General features: G+C 46.9%; 1 protein-coding gene across 1 annotated transcript in view; it reads left to right on the forward strand.

Annotated features, from left to right (window-relative positions):
* VWA1 (von Willebrand factor A domain containing 1) overlaps positions 1 to 15,863 on the forward strand; it is a 46,636-nt gene that overhangs the window by 15,774 nt on the left and 14,999 nt on the right. The window contains exon 2 of the mRNA XM_081923689.1: positions 9,653 to 10,216. Coding sequence (XP_081779815.1) covers positions 9,653 to 10,216 — 564 coding nt within the window. The remainder of the gene's footprint in view (positions 1 to 9,652; positions 10,217 to 15,863) is intronic.

The raw sequence follows: 15,863 nt of genomic DNA on the forward strand, positions 1-15,863 counted from the left end.
GGGGCAGTAAATGTCAATAAAGGCTGGTTTCTACGCACCCCTCTTTCTATCCTTGCAAGCAAGCAAGCAAGAGGCATTTAAGGACATGTCCCAAGCACTCAAGTGGGGAAGCAAGGCCGTACCGTAAGCGGTGGGCCACGGGGAGAGTCCTGAGGGCCAGACAGAAAGCCCTAGAGGGCCAAACGTGGCCTGAGGTTCCTCTTCCCTCTGACAGAACACAAATTTGAATTGTTTTTGAGTCACCGCTTCAAACAGACCCTGCCTTCCAGCAGGCAGAGGTGGCTGCGATAGCCCGAGGCAAGGATGAAACAGCACCTTCTGAGGTTTCCCGATGGGATATCAGGCAGTTTGTTTTCTGTTCTTCCTCCTCCTCTCCCTGCTGCTCCCTGCGGCGCTTTGTCACGTAGCTGGTATGCCTCCCTCCCCATCCTTTGATGATTAAGAGACCCAACCTGGAAAGAGGTTAATTAAATGGCTAGGTGGGGCAGCTTCCATTGCCTGAGGAGGGTGTGCCATTAACCGGGGTGGGGTGAGGAACGGCATTGCAGTGATCCCAAGACAGCTGTGCTTTGGGGGTCAGTATTAGGAAGAACTTTCTGGTGGTGAAAGCTGTTCAACAGTGGAGCAGATTCCTTCGGAAGCTGGTGAACGCTCCTCCATTGGAGCTATTTTAACAGAGGTTGTATTCTGTCAAGGATTCTTTAGCTGTGATTCCTGCATCGCAGGCATTTGGACTAGATGACCCTTGGTGTCTCTTCCAACTCCACGATTCTGTGATTCTGTGAATGGGCTATTCTTTATTCCAACTGCAAGCTCTTCACCTAGAGCAGCCTTTGTGAGCCTGGTGGCTTCCAGATGATTTGGGACCTCAGTGCCCGTTACAGTGGTACCTCGGGTTAAGAACTTAATTCGTTCCAGATGTCCGTTCTTAACCTGAAACTGTTCTTAACCTGAAGCACCACTTTAGCTTATGGGGCCTCCCACTGTCGCTGTGCCGCCGTTGTGCGATTTCTGTTCTCATCCTGAAGCAAAGTTCTTAACCCGAGGTACTATTTCTGGGTTAGCGCAGTCTGTAACCAGAAGCGTATGTAACCCAAGGTACCACTGTAGACCCCTAGGCTCCTCTGTAGATTAGAGAGGCAGAACCTGAAGAGAAACTCTTTGGTGGAGAATTTGTTCTAGCTGGTTTCGCCTGCATTCAGCGAGTCTGCTCTGGGTAGGGCTAGCATTCATTGGACACAAACCACTGCCTCCAACATTGCTTGGATCCTGCTTGGTTGGGGACTACGTGGGGCTGCTCTTGAGACTGACCCAGAAACTCCATCGGGTGCAGAATGCCGCGGTGAGACTCCTTACGGGGTCCTTGCTGTGGGATCACATTCACCTGGTGCTACCCCAGCTGCACTGGCTCCCTGTGGAGTACAGGATCAGGTTTAAGATGCTAGTTTTAACCATTAAAGCCCTATACGGCCTAGGACCCTCGTACTTACGGGACCGCCTCTCCTGGTATGTCCCACGGAGGACCTTACGGTCTTCAAATAAAAACATCTTGGAGATTCCGGGCCACAGGGAGGTTAGGCTGGCCTCAACCAGAGCCAGGGCTTTTTCAGCTGTGGCTCCAATCTGGTGGAACGCTCTGTCACAAGAAACTAGGGCCCTGCGGGACTTGACATCTTTCCGCAGGGCCTGCAAGACAGAGCTGTTCCACCAGGCCTTTGGCCAAGGCACAGTCTGACCCCCTCCTTCTGTAATCTTCATAGAACTCTAGCCCAATGGTTGCCATTAATTTGATTTTAGAATGAGTTGATTTTAGAATCCATTTCAATTAATTGATTGTGATTTTATGTAAATTATGTTACTTTTATTGCTGTTAGCCACTCTGAGCCTGGCTTCTGCTGGGGAGGGCAGGATATAAATAAAATATCATCCTCATCATCATCATCATTATTTGGTTGGCCACTGTGAGAACAGGATGCATGGCTTGATCCAGCAGAGCTCGTCGTATGTTCTTATGAAATTGGAAAGAGAGCAAAACCATTGCTGGTCTCTTAAGCAGAACAGATGAACAGGGCCTGCTTCCCTTTATTTCCTCTGCTGCCAAGCCTGATGGAATAGCTGCTGGTATGGCCACATTCTAAACATGCAAAGGATTGCGATGATTTAATGATGAAACCAGCACTTTAAATTTTGCTGGCAAACTGATAGCTAGCAAATGCAGATCTTGTAAGACCAGGGCAATGAGATTTGATCTTTGGACCTCATGTAACAACGTGCTGCCTGCATTCTTCACCAAGTTGACATTTCCAGGCTACTTTTCAAGGCTGCCCCACAAGAAAGCAGAGAGATCTTATCTTTGAAAGGTCAGTCACACGGTCTGAAGAAAGATCGGAGCGGCTGGGAAGGCAGGGAGTGCAGGCAGGTTGCAAACTGGGTCAAACTTTCAGCAATGGGTGGTGCAGAGGAATGGAATTTTGGGCTCAGGGAATGGAGGCACCCCCTGGCCTCTCTTTCCAGATCTTGGGACTCCCTACAAGCGATGCTCTTTGCCAGTCTGCTTTCCACCTGGCTGGAATCTCTTTTGAACCACAAAGATGCCCCTTGCTTGCTAGTATGAAGGATGTGTAGCAGTTGTGTAGCAGTTTCTGACTTAAGCATGGTCTACTATACAAGGCAAGGGCGGAGAAGAAATTCAGTTCCGTTCACACTGAAAACTGAATCTCTCAAATTCACACTTTCCGGAATAATATATGCACAGCCCTCCTTCGAAATTCTCACCCATCTGAATTTTGCGACCCAATTCTCCAACCGAACGATGTTTCTAAAGGTGCATTTATCAAGGGAAGGCGTGCAGAATTATGAAGATATTAGTGAAAATAACTGAGAGAAGGAAATTCTATCAGGGGAAATTGCTTGCAAAAAGGTGTACGTGAATCAAAGCCACCTCTAAAATTGTGTTCATTGGGCAAAATCTGCATGAAAATTGCTGTAGGAATATGGAGAACTGAATTTAAGATTGGAAGAAAATGAGAAAGTGGGAGAACTGAAGCCAAGAGATATCTTCCATCCCTTGTACAAAAAAAGAGTTGCATTTGTAGTTGCTCCACCCACTTTTGCCTCAGGCCCCTCCCACCATGGACATGTGACATAACAGTGGACGGTGTCCCAAGAGGGTCACCCCCTGCTTCCACTTGTGAAAGGTTGAAGGGTAGATTGCATTTCTCTTTCCCTCTTTCTTCAGCTGCATTTTTTCCCTCTCATAGTTTCTCCATCAAATGTAATTTAAGGCCCCTGAGAGAGTCTGAGGTTTTCTTTACAGCTGCGTATGACCAACCACCCATTTCACAACTGTGGTCAGTTTCCTTCATCTTCCTCCTCCCAGCACACACATTCTTGGCATGGTAAAACTGAGTCAGTTGCAATGCCAGCGCTGAAACTATATCCCTGTTTTCCTTCTCTCCATCTCCTAGTGAGGGGTGAATCTATCCGTGTGTGTGTGTGTTTGTTTCTGGGCTTTTCGTTCTTCCAGTTGTAAGTTCCATTTTGCACACCAGCTTGCCATTTTTCTGAAAAGTCCTCATAAAAACGCGGCAGCATTTGAGTGTGAATTTCTCCCGATACACATAAGAAGCTGCATTATACTGAGCCAGACCACTGGATCCATTTGGTTCAGTATTATCTACACCAGGGTTACCCAACTTGGCTCTCCAGCTGCTTTTGAACTACAATTCCCATAATCCCTGATGACTGGTCCTGCTAGCTAGGGATGATGGGAGTATTAGTCCAAAAACAGCGGGAGATTCCCAGGGTTTGGGAAACCCTGATCTACACTCACCAGTAGGAACTGTCCAGGGTTTCAGACAGGCGACATTCCTGGTTCTAGCTGGAGATACTGTGAATTGAACCCGGCACCCTCTGCATGCTGAGCAGATGCTCAAACACTGAGCATTTCCCCCAAATTATTCAGTGCAGTTTCTTCTAACAGGCTCGTTTTTGCAATCTATTTTTTCTAGTATAGATGTCTGCCTACACACTTTGCCCTAGAAATATGCATTTCTGTACATATTACAGTGGTACCTCGGTTTAAGAACAGCCCTGTTTACAAACTATTCGGTTTACGTACTCCGCAAAACCAGAAGTAGTGTCCTGGTTTGCGAACTTTACCTCAGTCTAAGAATGGAAGCCGAATGATGGAAGGGCACTGGCGGTGAGAGGCCTCATTAGGGAAAGTGTGCCTTGGTTTAAGAACGGTTTCAGATTAAGAATGGACTTCCGGAATGGATTAAGTTCGTAAACCGAAGTACCACTGTACTTAGCTGGAGAACTGCACTGCAAAATTCAGAGAAGTGCAGAAAGGTGGCTGCTTTTCGGTTCGCTTGCATTGTTTCAGGAAGTGTGGGTTAGGGAGGTTTGCCTTTTTTATCATCTTTTTTATTTGATTTTTAAAATACAGCTTTATAACAAAACCAAATACATTTCCATATACAGAGATTTCTCTGCATCTCATGACTCCCTCCCCATCGCCTCAGTGGGTCCTAATGTCAGCGTTTTCAACTGCACATTGTATCGTAATCTACATTTTATATCTATCCATATTATCCATATTATCCATCGTATTTGCTACACTACAAGGGTTATAATAATCCTGCTAATGTTTTCATCTGCTTATAGTGGTCTGCTAAACAAATTATATAAAAATATCCCAATCTTTCTTGATGTTTTTGTCTTCTTGTCTCCTGAGCTTTCCAGTCAGCCTTACCATTTTGGCGTAGTCCATTAGCTTAGTTTGCCATTCCTCTCTGGTAGGGACTCATTCTTCTTTCCATCTCTGGGAGGTTTGCTTTTCAGTAGGATCTGAATCAAATTTCCCCCTCAATCCCTACTCTCAGCCAAAAAGGTCTCTGGAGTACACCCCAGTGCAGGTAATACCTTTTGAGTGGCTTCCATGTCTGGAGGAAGGAATTACAGTGGTACCTCAGTTTAAGAACAGTCCTGTTTACAAACAATTTGGTTTACGAACTCTGCATAAACCGGAAGTAGTGTCCCGGTTTGCAAACTTTACCTCAGACTAAGAATGGAAGGGCACCAGTGGCAGGAGGCCTCATTAGGGAAAGCACGCCTCGGTTTAAGAACAGTTTCAGTTTAAGAACGGACTTCTGGAACGGATTAAGTTCGTAAACCAAGGTACCACTGTATTTCTATTTCTCCTTAGAAAACTCAAGCAAAACCTAAGAGAATCCTCTTTTGACTCTGGCATTTCGACTCTCACAGTTGGCATGCAATGTTCGAAATTTGCCAGGCTCCAGGCGCATTTTGAGCCAGGCTATTGGCCACTTGGGACGTGGGTGGCGCTGTGGGTTAAACCACAGAGCCTAGGACTTGCCGATAAGAAGGTTGGCAGTTCGAATCCCCGCGATGGGGTGAGCTCCCGTTGCTCGGTCCCTGCTCCTGCCAACCTAGCAGTTCGAAAGCACGTCAAAGTGCAAGTAGATAAATGGGTAACGCTCCAGCGGGAGGTAAACGGCGTTTCCGTGCGCTGCTCTGGTTCGCCACATGACCCGGAAGCTGTACGCCGGCTCCCTCAGCCAATAAAGCGAGATGAGCACCGCAACCCCAGAGTCGGTCACGACTGGACCTAATGGTCAGGGGTCCCTTTACCTTTACCTTTATTGGCCACTTGCAACCTCAGGATGCTGCCTGACATCTTCACCATCTGGAGACGTATGCCTGGGGAACATTGGATCTTGACTGTTTTTACACACCAACAACACATCCTGTAGTATTCTCTCCATGATAGTTTATGTGCACAATCAGAACGGATTTCAGGAACCCAAAAGTCATATAGAAAAATAAGACTTTCAAACTGTCTGGCCCCAAAATGGCAACTTGATATTATTCCAGTTTGGCGACTGTAACCCTGGTTTAAGGAGCCATTTGGTGCTTAGCTTATATATCTGAGTTTCTCACACTGCTGACATGTGGTCCCCAACAGAAAACAAAGTTGCCCACCCATAATCTAAAGCAGCATTTCTCAAATATTCCCTGGGTGGAATGAGAGAGTTTCAACTGGCAGAAGGTGGAATAATTTATTTATTAGTTTTTTTAAGCTGCAGAAAACAATTCACAGTATTATTAGAACTACCCCCAAATGTTGGTGACACTACCCCTTCTCAGGCAAATATAATTTGGGGGTAGGTTTTCCCATATCCCGCAGCAAACCCTGCTTACAACTGGAGCAAATTGACTTTAGCTGCTTCTCTCCCGTTGACACACAGGATGAGGGAACATATTCCCAGCTCGGGACAGTCCGTGGCCCAGCCAATTTCTTGCCTCCGGCAGAGTATGTGAGAGGATATATGCCAGGAAGTTTACGGCTGGAGACTTAAATTGCCTTTCATCGCTTCCAGGCACGATTGTCTAGCGCAGAGGAGGAAAGGGATTAGCAAAAGCAAGGCACCTGTGGACACGACTTCCTCCAGACTCTGTCTGTTATTCATTGACAAGGCCTCAGTGTTGGCTAAGTCATGAGAGCTATATTGTTCTGCATGGTTCTCCACAAGGCTATACCAGATCCGTTTCCTTGTGAGAAGACACGTGCTGGATATGTGTGGCCCTTTTTTCGTAATACTATTTTTGTTTTTATTTTGAATAATAGATATTTATCAGAGGTGGGGAACTTCAGTCCTGTGGGGCCAAAAGTGGCCCTTTCAAGTCCCTCGATCAGGCCCTCAGAACTCTCCCCAAGTCACACCCAAATCCCATTTTGTACCCTCTCTCAAGTTTTTTTTCACCTGCCTGGTGAACTCTAGTCATGTCTCTATCCTCCTGGATAGAGGATAGAGAGGGATGAGTGAGTATGGCTGGAGAAACCAGCCTAGAGGGCAAAGGTAAAATTTGCATTCATTGGTCCACCCATTTTGTTTGTTTTTTAAAAATATATTTTTATTTGGTTGTACATATTTAAAATTATAATCACACCACAACATATCCACAGTTAAACGATTCCTCCGAATCTCTGGACTTCCCACCTTCCCCTCCACAGGTTCTCTTGTTAAAGCTTTTCTACTGCATTTTTTTTCAATAATCCAAGTTTTTTCTAACTCCACTATGTCTATAGTTCTTGTTACATTACAAGTGTTATTGCAGTATGCTAGTGTTTTCATCTGCTTACAGTGGTCTTTAAGGTAAATTATAATTCCTCCCCATCCTTTGTTAAAGTATTGGTTTTCCTGGTTCCTGAGCTTTCCAGTCAGTTTTGCCATCTCGGCAGAGTCTATCAACTTAATTTGCCATTCTTCTCTGGTAGGAACTTTATCTTCCTTCCATCTCTGGGCTAATAACATCAGTGCAGCTGTCATCCTTTTCTGCTCTCTTGGAATTTCAGCACCTACAATTCCTAATAAAAAGCCTCTCTTTTTTTAAATAAAAGTTATTTTAAACATTTTTTCAATTCATTATATATCATTTCCCAGAATGCTTTTATTACACGTCCACCACATATTATAAAAGGTGCCTTCTTTTTCTTTACATTTCCCGCAGATATTTGTACCTGTCTTAGACATTTTTGCTAACTTACTGGGAGTTAGATACCAACCATCCATCATTTTCATATAATTTTCTTTCAACGTACAGCATGCTGAGAATTTTAAATCAGCTTTCCATAACCTCTCCCAAGATGAGAGTTGGATATTATGCCCCAAATCCCTCACATTGCTCTGCCCATTTTGACCCAGGACCCTGCCCACTGCCACCATATGGTCCCCAGAAGCTTGCCCAGAAGGGAACATGGACCCCAGCCTGTCAGAAGGTGTCCCCCCCCCCCCGTTTCAAGGATGAGAGTTGGAGAGGAGAGAGATTTTGTCCCCCGCTTTGCCCCACTCTCTACCCCTGAGAGCTTTCATGAGGGAAAACACTTGACAGGCTTATTGGGCTGAGGCTTAAAAGATTTCCTCTCTTCCAATGCAGTGTCCTGACTCTCTGTTGATGCTACATGGTGTCAGAAGTGAGATATCGCTTGGGGAGGGGCGTGGGCAGGGAAAAGTCTTGAATGGCCAGGCAGAGAGGCCATGAGGACCACATTCTGCCCCTGGGGCCTGAGGTTCCCCACTCAGAAACAATAATCCCCCCCCCAATAAACAGTCGGAGAGTAGGTTGTGGTGGGGAAGGAGTTAACGTTGTCTGGAATGGCAATATGTCCAAGGGGGTAAAAGCAGGTGGAATAGGGAGCCTGATTCTCTAACAGGGGAAGGAAAGACTAGGTCATAGGCAAGGAATCACAGCAGCAGCAATACATCCAATCACTGCAGTTGGGAGCGAATTTTCTTTGGGGGGGGGGATATTTTTTATTTCATTTTATGATGTACAGTGGTACCTTGGGTTAAGTACTTAATTCGTTCCGGAGGTCCGTTTTTAACCTGAAACTGTTCTTACCCTGAAGCACCACTTTAGCTAATGGGGCCTCCAGCTGCCGCTGTGCCGCCGGAGCACGATTTCTGTTCTCATCCTGAAGCAAAGTTCTTAACCTGAAGCACTATTTCTGGGTTAGCGGAGTCTGTAACCTGAATCTATGTAACCTGAAGCGTATGTAACCTGAGGTACCACTGTACATACGTAAGACAGAGAGAACAATTATAACAAGAGATGAAAATCCAAAGACCAAACCCAAAAAATATGCACATATAATAAGTGCAATTTCAACATGAGTTAAGTAATGGAGTCTGAGCAATGAAAAAATAAAGAAGGAATATTTGTGCTATTTGATTGAGTACAGTTCCAGATTTTCCAGACTTGCGGCGGGGGCTTGAAAACGACAGTTCCGCTCTATATGTGATAAAGCAGTCATATTTTAAAAGCGTCTGGAGGTTCCAGGCCTTGTTGAAATCTAAAATTATGCGTCATTTTCTCCATTATCACTATATCCCAAAGCGAGTGGTAGCTGGGAACGATTTGACCCAGGCAGACCACTTTGCAACAGTAATGACGAAAGATGTATTACATTTAATGCATGAATTGAGGCAACCGGGAACCTCAGATGGTTGGATTGTTGTTGTTGTTTTTTTCTCAATCCCTAACTGAACTTCGGATTGAGTGGGTGAGGGAAAAGGTTTGATTCGAGGCCCAAAATCGAATGTGTAAAATTTAAGATTTGTTGCTCAAATGGAGCAAAGGTCCTGCGCATGTTTAGTCAGATGTAAACCCCCTTGATCTGACTCCCTAGTAAGATTAGATCCTACATGTAATTTTTTTTAATGTTCTGCTTCATTAATTCTCTTACGATTATGATTATTTGTAAAATATTTTTTTATTAAGTTTTATGTTGCAAATTTAAATTCAAGCATTAAACACTAACATTTAGGTCATTTAGGATTCTCTGAATTCTTTGATTCCCCTCTGCCCTGGTTACTATTATCCATCTTTTTTCATCTGCTTCACTTATTTTCTGTTTTCCTTAAATAACCCATTTTTACCTGAATTTTTAGTACATTACAAACGTTACTCAAATCCCGCCAAGGTTTTCAGTTGTTTACAGTGTTCTCTAAGACACATTGTAAATTTTCCCTGTTCCTTCTTAAAGTTCTTCTCTTCCTGGTTTCTGATTTTCCCGGTCATTTTCGCCATTCCTGCCCCATTAATTCTCATCCTGTGCCTGTTCTAGGTCCTCGTCCCATCGCTCCGGATTTAGAAGGGGACCTTCTCTTCCTCCTGGACAGCTCTGGTAGCGTCTCCTACTACGAATTCTCCCGGGTCAAGGAGTTCATTGCAGACCTCCTCAGGCCGTTTGCCTTCGGCCCGCACGATGTCCAGACTGGGGTTGTCCACATCAGCACCATGCCCACGATGGAGTTCCCCTTTGACCGCTACCTCTCCACCGGGGCGGTCCAGCATGCCATTCGCGGCATCCAACAGGTGATGGGCGACACCAACACCGGCAAAGCCCTCTCCTTCGCCAAAGACATGCTTTTCAGTGGGAAGGCCGGGGCGCGGGCTGATGTCCCCAAGGTGATGGTGTGGGTGACTGACGGCTTCTCGACAGACGACATCTCCCAGCCAATGCAGCTCCTGAAGGACATGGGAGTCACGGTTTTCATCGTCAGCACGGGGCGTGGGAACTACTTGGAGCTGTCCGCCGCTGCCAGCCAGCCTCCAGAGAAGCACCTGCATTTTGTGGACGTGGACGACCTGACCATCATTACCAAGGACCTGAGAGACTCCATCGCAGGTAATTGGGTAGCGTGTCAAAACAAGCAAATGCCCGACCAGATCAGAACTAGATCCGTTGGGTCTTGTCTCTGGCCTGCCCAAGTCCCAGAATGCAGTTCAGCGGACGTCCCAGTACATTGTGGGTACATTAAATTGACACATACACAAAGCCTCCTATAATATATAAAAGGTAAAAAGGTAAAGGACCCCTGAACGGATAAGTCCAGTCAAAGGCGACTATGGGGTTCATCTCGCTTTCAGGCTGAGGGAGCTGGCATTTGTCCACAGACAGCTTTCCGGGTCATGTGACCAGCATAACTAAACTGCTTCTGGCACAATGGGACACCGTGATGGAAGCCAGAGCACACAGAAATGCCGTTTACCTTCCCACCTATTTATCTACTTGCACTGGTGTGCTTTCGAACCGCTAGGTTGGCAGGTGGTGGGACAGAGCAATGGGAGCTCACCCCGTCACGGGGATTCGAACCGCCAACTTTCCAATTGGCAAGCCCAAGAGGCTCAGCAGTTTAGACCACAGTGCCATCCAGCTCCCTTGGCCTGAAAGCAAGATGAGCACTGTAACCCCATAGTCGCCTTTGACTGGACTTAACCGTCCAGTCCTTTATCTTTTTTTACCTTGTAATACCTAACTATGAATTAAGAATGACTCTCTCAACTTCATTCCTGCAGTTCTGCTTTGAGAGAAGAATCCCATTCATGTCATCTACTTAGAGGTAAATTCCACAGGGTTATCTTCAGTTAAGTCCAGCTCAGAGCAGACCCATTGAAACGGATGAACCTATAATAATAATAATTTATTATTTTTACCCCGCCCATCTGGCTGAGTTTCCCCAGCCACTCTGGGCAGCTTCCAATCAAGTGTTAAAAACAATACAGCATTAAATATTAAAAACTTCCCTAAACAGAGAATCTAAGTTAGTCATGTCCATTAACATCAATGGGCCTACTCAGGATCAGCATCCACTATACCCCATGGTTTCCAAACTGTGGGATGTATCCAATGCTAGACCCATTGGAATGCCAGAGTTAGGCCATATTCACACCATACTATTATGCCACTCTCAACAGTCACCTTCATCATCATCATTTGTACCCTGCCTATCTGACTGGGTTGCCCCAGCCACTCTGCGTGGCTTCCAACATATGGCTTCCCCCAAAGGATTCTGGGAGCTGTCATTTGTTAAGGGGTGAGGAGAGCTGTTAAGAGACCGCTTTCCCTCCCCTCCCAGAGCTACAATTCCCAGAGTTCCTTGGGGAAAAGGAAGGACTGTTAAACCACTCAGGGAATGCCAATGGAAACAAAAGCAGGGTTGGAAATGGCCAAACAACAAACATGATCAGCGATCAATCTTGTCATTGCTTTTAGTCCGCAAACAAGGCACCCACCCACAATTTGAATTACACATCCTTTGCTTTGAAATGAATGGGGCAGAATAGCATGACAGTGTCGCTTCCATGATCCGTGACTTGAGTTACATGATTTCAGCACAGCAGATGATGAGATGAATAAGCTAACTTTTGGCAGAAGACAAATTGCAGCAGAATGGAAACTGGGCGCTGAGCGCAGGGCAGAACTGGAAAACGATGCCTTCTTAAATCCCTGTCTCTTAAGAGGTCCGTCTTTCGAGAAGGGAATCCAGCGTGCTCCAGATCACAAGCCTCGTTCCCCAAGCAAAGGCCGAAACCCCTTGATCCGGCTTGCTTGCATGTCTATTACCCACAAGGCACCTCTTTGCTCCTTTATTGCTTTCACTCTGGCCATTTTCCCCACAGCTGCAGGCAGTTCTTGGGGCTGCTAATGGTTTGGAAACTCACGAGGGTTACTATGGAGCTGGGAAAGCTTCCACCCATTCCTTGGCAACTTTGCACTCCTTAATCTTAGGGGATGGTTTTTATTTCATGCATTTTTATTTTATTTTTAAGTCCTTTCTGCATCTTGAATAGTTGCTTAGCACTAAAGTCTTTCCTCAGCCTTGTTTTGCTCCACAGCTCTGGCACAAATTCATTTTGCCAATAATAATAATAATAATAATAATAATAATAATAATAATAATAATAATAATAATAATTTTATACCCCTCCCATCTGGCTGAGTTTCCACAGCCACTCTGAGCGGCTCCCAACAGAATATGAATAATGATGATGATAAAACGACAAAACATCAAACATTAAAAACTTTCCTAAACAGGGCTGCCTTCAGATATCTTCTAAAAGTAAGGTAGTTGTTTATTTCCTTGACATCTAATGGGAGGTTTGTTCCACAGGGTGGGTGCCACCACCAAGAAAGCCCTCTGCCTGGTTCCCTGTAACTTCGCTTCTAGCTGTGAGAGAACCACTAGAAGGCCCTTGGAGCTGGACCTCAGTGTCCGGGCTGAACAATGGGGGTAGAGATGCTCCTTCAGGTATACTGGGCCAAGGCCGTTTAGGGCTTTAAAGGTCAGCACCAACACTTTGAATTGTGCTCAGAAACATACTGGGAGCCAATGTAGGTCTTTCAGAATTGGTGTTATATGGTCCTGGCGGCCACTCCCAGTCACCAGTCTAGCTGCCACATTCTGGATTAATTGCAGTTTCCGGGTCATCTTCAAAGGTAGCCCCACATAGAGCGCATTGCAGTAGTCCAAGCGGGAGATAACTAGAGCATGCACCACTCTGGCAAGACAGGGCACAGGCAGGTCAGCCAGAGAGACCAGATGGAGCTGGTAGACAGCTGTCCTGGACACAGAATTGACCTGTGCCTCCAAGGACAGCTGTGAGTCAGTCATGGGCCAATTGGGGCCCACTAATCTTTGCCTCTCCAACCGTGTCGCTGGATGATGATGTCACTGGGTGATGACAGCCAATGTGACATCAGCTGATGGGTAGGGCTCACTCCTGCTTGACCAGCAAGTTTGGACTCTCCTCTCGTCAGCTGGGTAGTGGAGGGTCTAAATCCTGCTGGGTACTGTGGGAAAAGCACTTGGGAGTTAGACCCCTCCCTCCGTCCCTTGGATCAAGTCTAACAGATGAGCAGGAGTGCCCACTGATTAGTCAGCCAGCCAACTGACATCATGTGGCCCTCCAAGTCTCCCTCTCTGGCCCTCAGATCTGTACCCAGGCCACACACCCTTCCCCTCAGCTCCCTACACCCTCCCTGCCCCACACCTCCAGTATGGCTTTCATGAGTGTCCTGGAATTCTGCTCCTTCTTGCATTCAAAGCACTTATAAACCGTTTGAGATTTAAACATCTCTCAGCAGCGTACAGCATAAAAAGAAGGGACGGCGTCGTTAACACAGAATGACAGCAAAAATACCAGCAAAGTAAAATCATGCAAGAATAAAATGAATTGGAATTTAAAAGGATAAAAAAAAAAAAAATCTTGCTTGTTTGGATGTAGGATAGAGACCGGAGGGGGGTGTCAGTCTGTATGAAAAGCACCTTATTGCCCTAAGGTAATAATCAGATTTGTTGCTCCCCCCGCTCCGCCTTGGATGGAGAAAGGTTCCAGGAGACTGTTCTCTGTCCATTCAACCACTCTGTTCAAAAAAGGTCAGGCCATAGGAGGTTAACAATCTCCACTGCCATGGAAACCTCTGTGGCCCTTGATTCCTTTGTAGCACATGGCTGCGGCCTTCAGAGCAATGGCGGGGGGCTTCCATTTTTCACCCCAAGGCCATTCGCCATCTTGCACCCACTGGCACCCATCAGGACTCCTCTGAGCAGATAAAGCCAAACTGGTGCCCTCCAATGTTTGGTCTCCCAAACCCCCTGGAGGGCACTAGGTTGGCGAAGGCTGCTGCAAAGCCACAGATCAGAATGATGACCAGCTTCTGAGCTGCGGGGCTGGGAGGGCGTCCGAACCACCCAGACTTGGCTGCCCGGGAAGACGCCCAGAAGTTGCACTATGATATCATAGGAGGCCTTTTTTTCAAAGGCCCCCTTTGTCGAGAGGCACAAGACGGGCATTGTTCCGCCGAGCTGGGCTGGTTTCTCCTTGAATTCCCCGCATCTGCCAGCAGCTGGTTGGCATTGCCCGCAGGGCTGGCTCAGCTCAAGCCAAAGCAATGCTTCCTGGCTGCCCATCCCTCCCTGCCCCGCCTCCGTGGACTCCCTTAACCTGGAAGAGGCAGAAAGGAAGAATTCTCCTCGGCTGCATATGATCTGCGCAAAGCAGAAAGGGCAGCCTGTGCTTTTCAGAGATAGATACACCACGGGGTTTTGGCCTTCGATCAGAGCTGGATTTTGGAGAGCACAACCAGTTTGCCCGTACTGGGTGCTGAGCTGAGATGGCGCCGTAACAATGACAACAACGGAAGGCGAGAGGCAGGGGGCACCAAATTTTGGCGTCGCAAAGCGAGCTGCTGAAATTTTCAAGCCCAAACTCTGTCATTGCTTCCATTCCAGGGTGCAGGATTCCCCCAATACTTTCTTTTTGCTGTCCCACAGGTGCAAAGAAAGAGAGGGAATGACAGGGCATAGAATACAGAGGGTTGTTGAACTCACAGGCTGAAATATTATTATTTTGAGATCTGGGCAGTGGTGCCCTTTGGGGCTGGTAGGATGGAAAGCAAGGAGCATGACAGTAGGTGGCGCCAGAGCCAATAAAAGGCAGAGCCTACTGGTTCTAGTGTTGTCCCTCTCATCCTCTTCGCTGCTGAGATCCACAAGGGGCAGCACTGAGACTGGACAACATCTTGGACGGGTTGTAAGAAGGCAGGCAGGTGGTGCAGAACCTTTAATAATAATAATAAAATAAAATTTTATTTATATCCTCCCCTCCCCAGCCGAAGCCGGGCTCAGAGCGTCTAACAACAGTAAAAGTAACACAGTTTACAGAAAATCGCAATTAATTGGAATACATTCTAAAATCAGCCTGAGGGCCACATCTCCTTCCAGGGGCCACATGCCAGTGTGCGGAGGGCCAGAGGCAAAAGTGGCGAAGCAACCAATATTGCAGCTGTCAGTCAATCTGAACAACTGTGAACGAGGTGCCCTTGACGTGGTATTAGATCAGATCTATGCCTTAGATTCGTTGAAAGCATGTGGCTTCTCCCAAAGACTCCTGGGAACTGGATTCTGGGGATTGGAGCTCCAGGCATTTGCAGGTTTCTAAAGGAGCCATGGGACGCGGGTGGCGCTGTGGGTTAAACCACTGAGCCTAGGGCTTGCCGATCGGAAGGCTGGCGGTTCGAATCCCCGCAACAGGGTGAGCTCCTGTTGCTCGGCCCCTGCTCCTGCCAACCTAGCAGTTCGAAAGCACGTCAAAGTGCAAGTAGATAAATAGGTACCTCTCTGGCGGGAAGGTAAACAGTGTTTCCGTGCGCTGCTCTGGTTCGCCAGAAGCGGCTTAGTCATGCTGGCCACATGACCCGGAAACTGTACGCCGGCTCCCTCGGCCAATAAAGCAAGATGAGCGCCACAACCCTGGAGTCGGCCACAACTGAACCTAATGGTCAGGGGTCCCTTTACCTTTTTAAAGGAGCCATTTCCTCAGTTTGTGAAGATTGGCTGCAAGCAGGCAAGCAGGCCACTCATGTTGTGTCCAGGGCGCCTGCCAAGGTTTGATCACCAAGTTGACAGGGAGGCAGGGCGTGTGTCATGCCGAGAATGAGGTGCAGCAGGAAGGCACGGTCTGAGGTTCAGATGCCAATTGCACGTTTGACA

This window comes from Podarcis melisellensis (assembly GCF_964234715.1).
Source record: "Podarcis melisellensis genome assembly, chromosome: 8".
NCBI lineage: Eukaryota > Metazoa > Chordata > Lepidosauria > Squamata > Lacertidae > Podarcis > Podarcis melisellensis.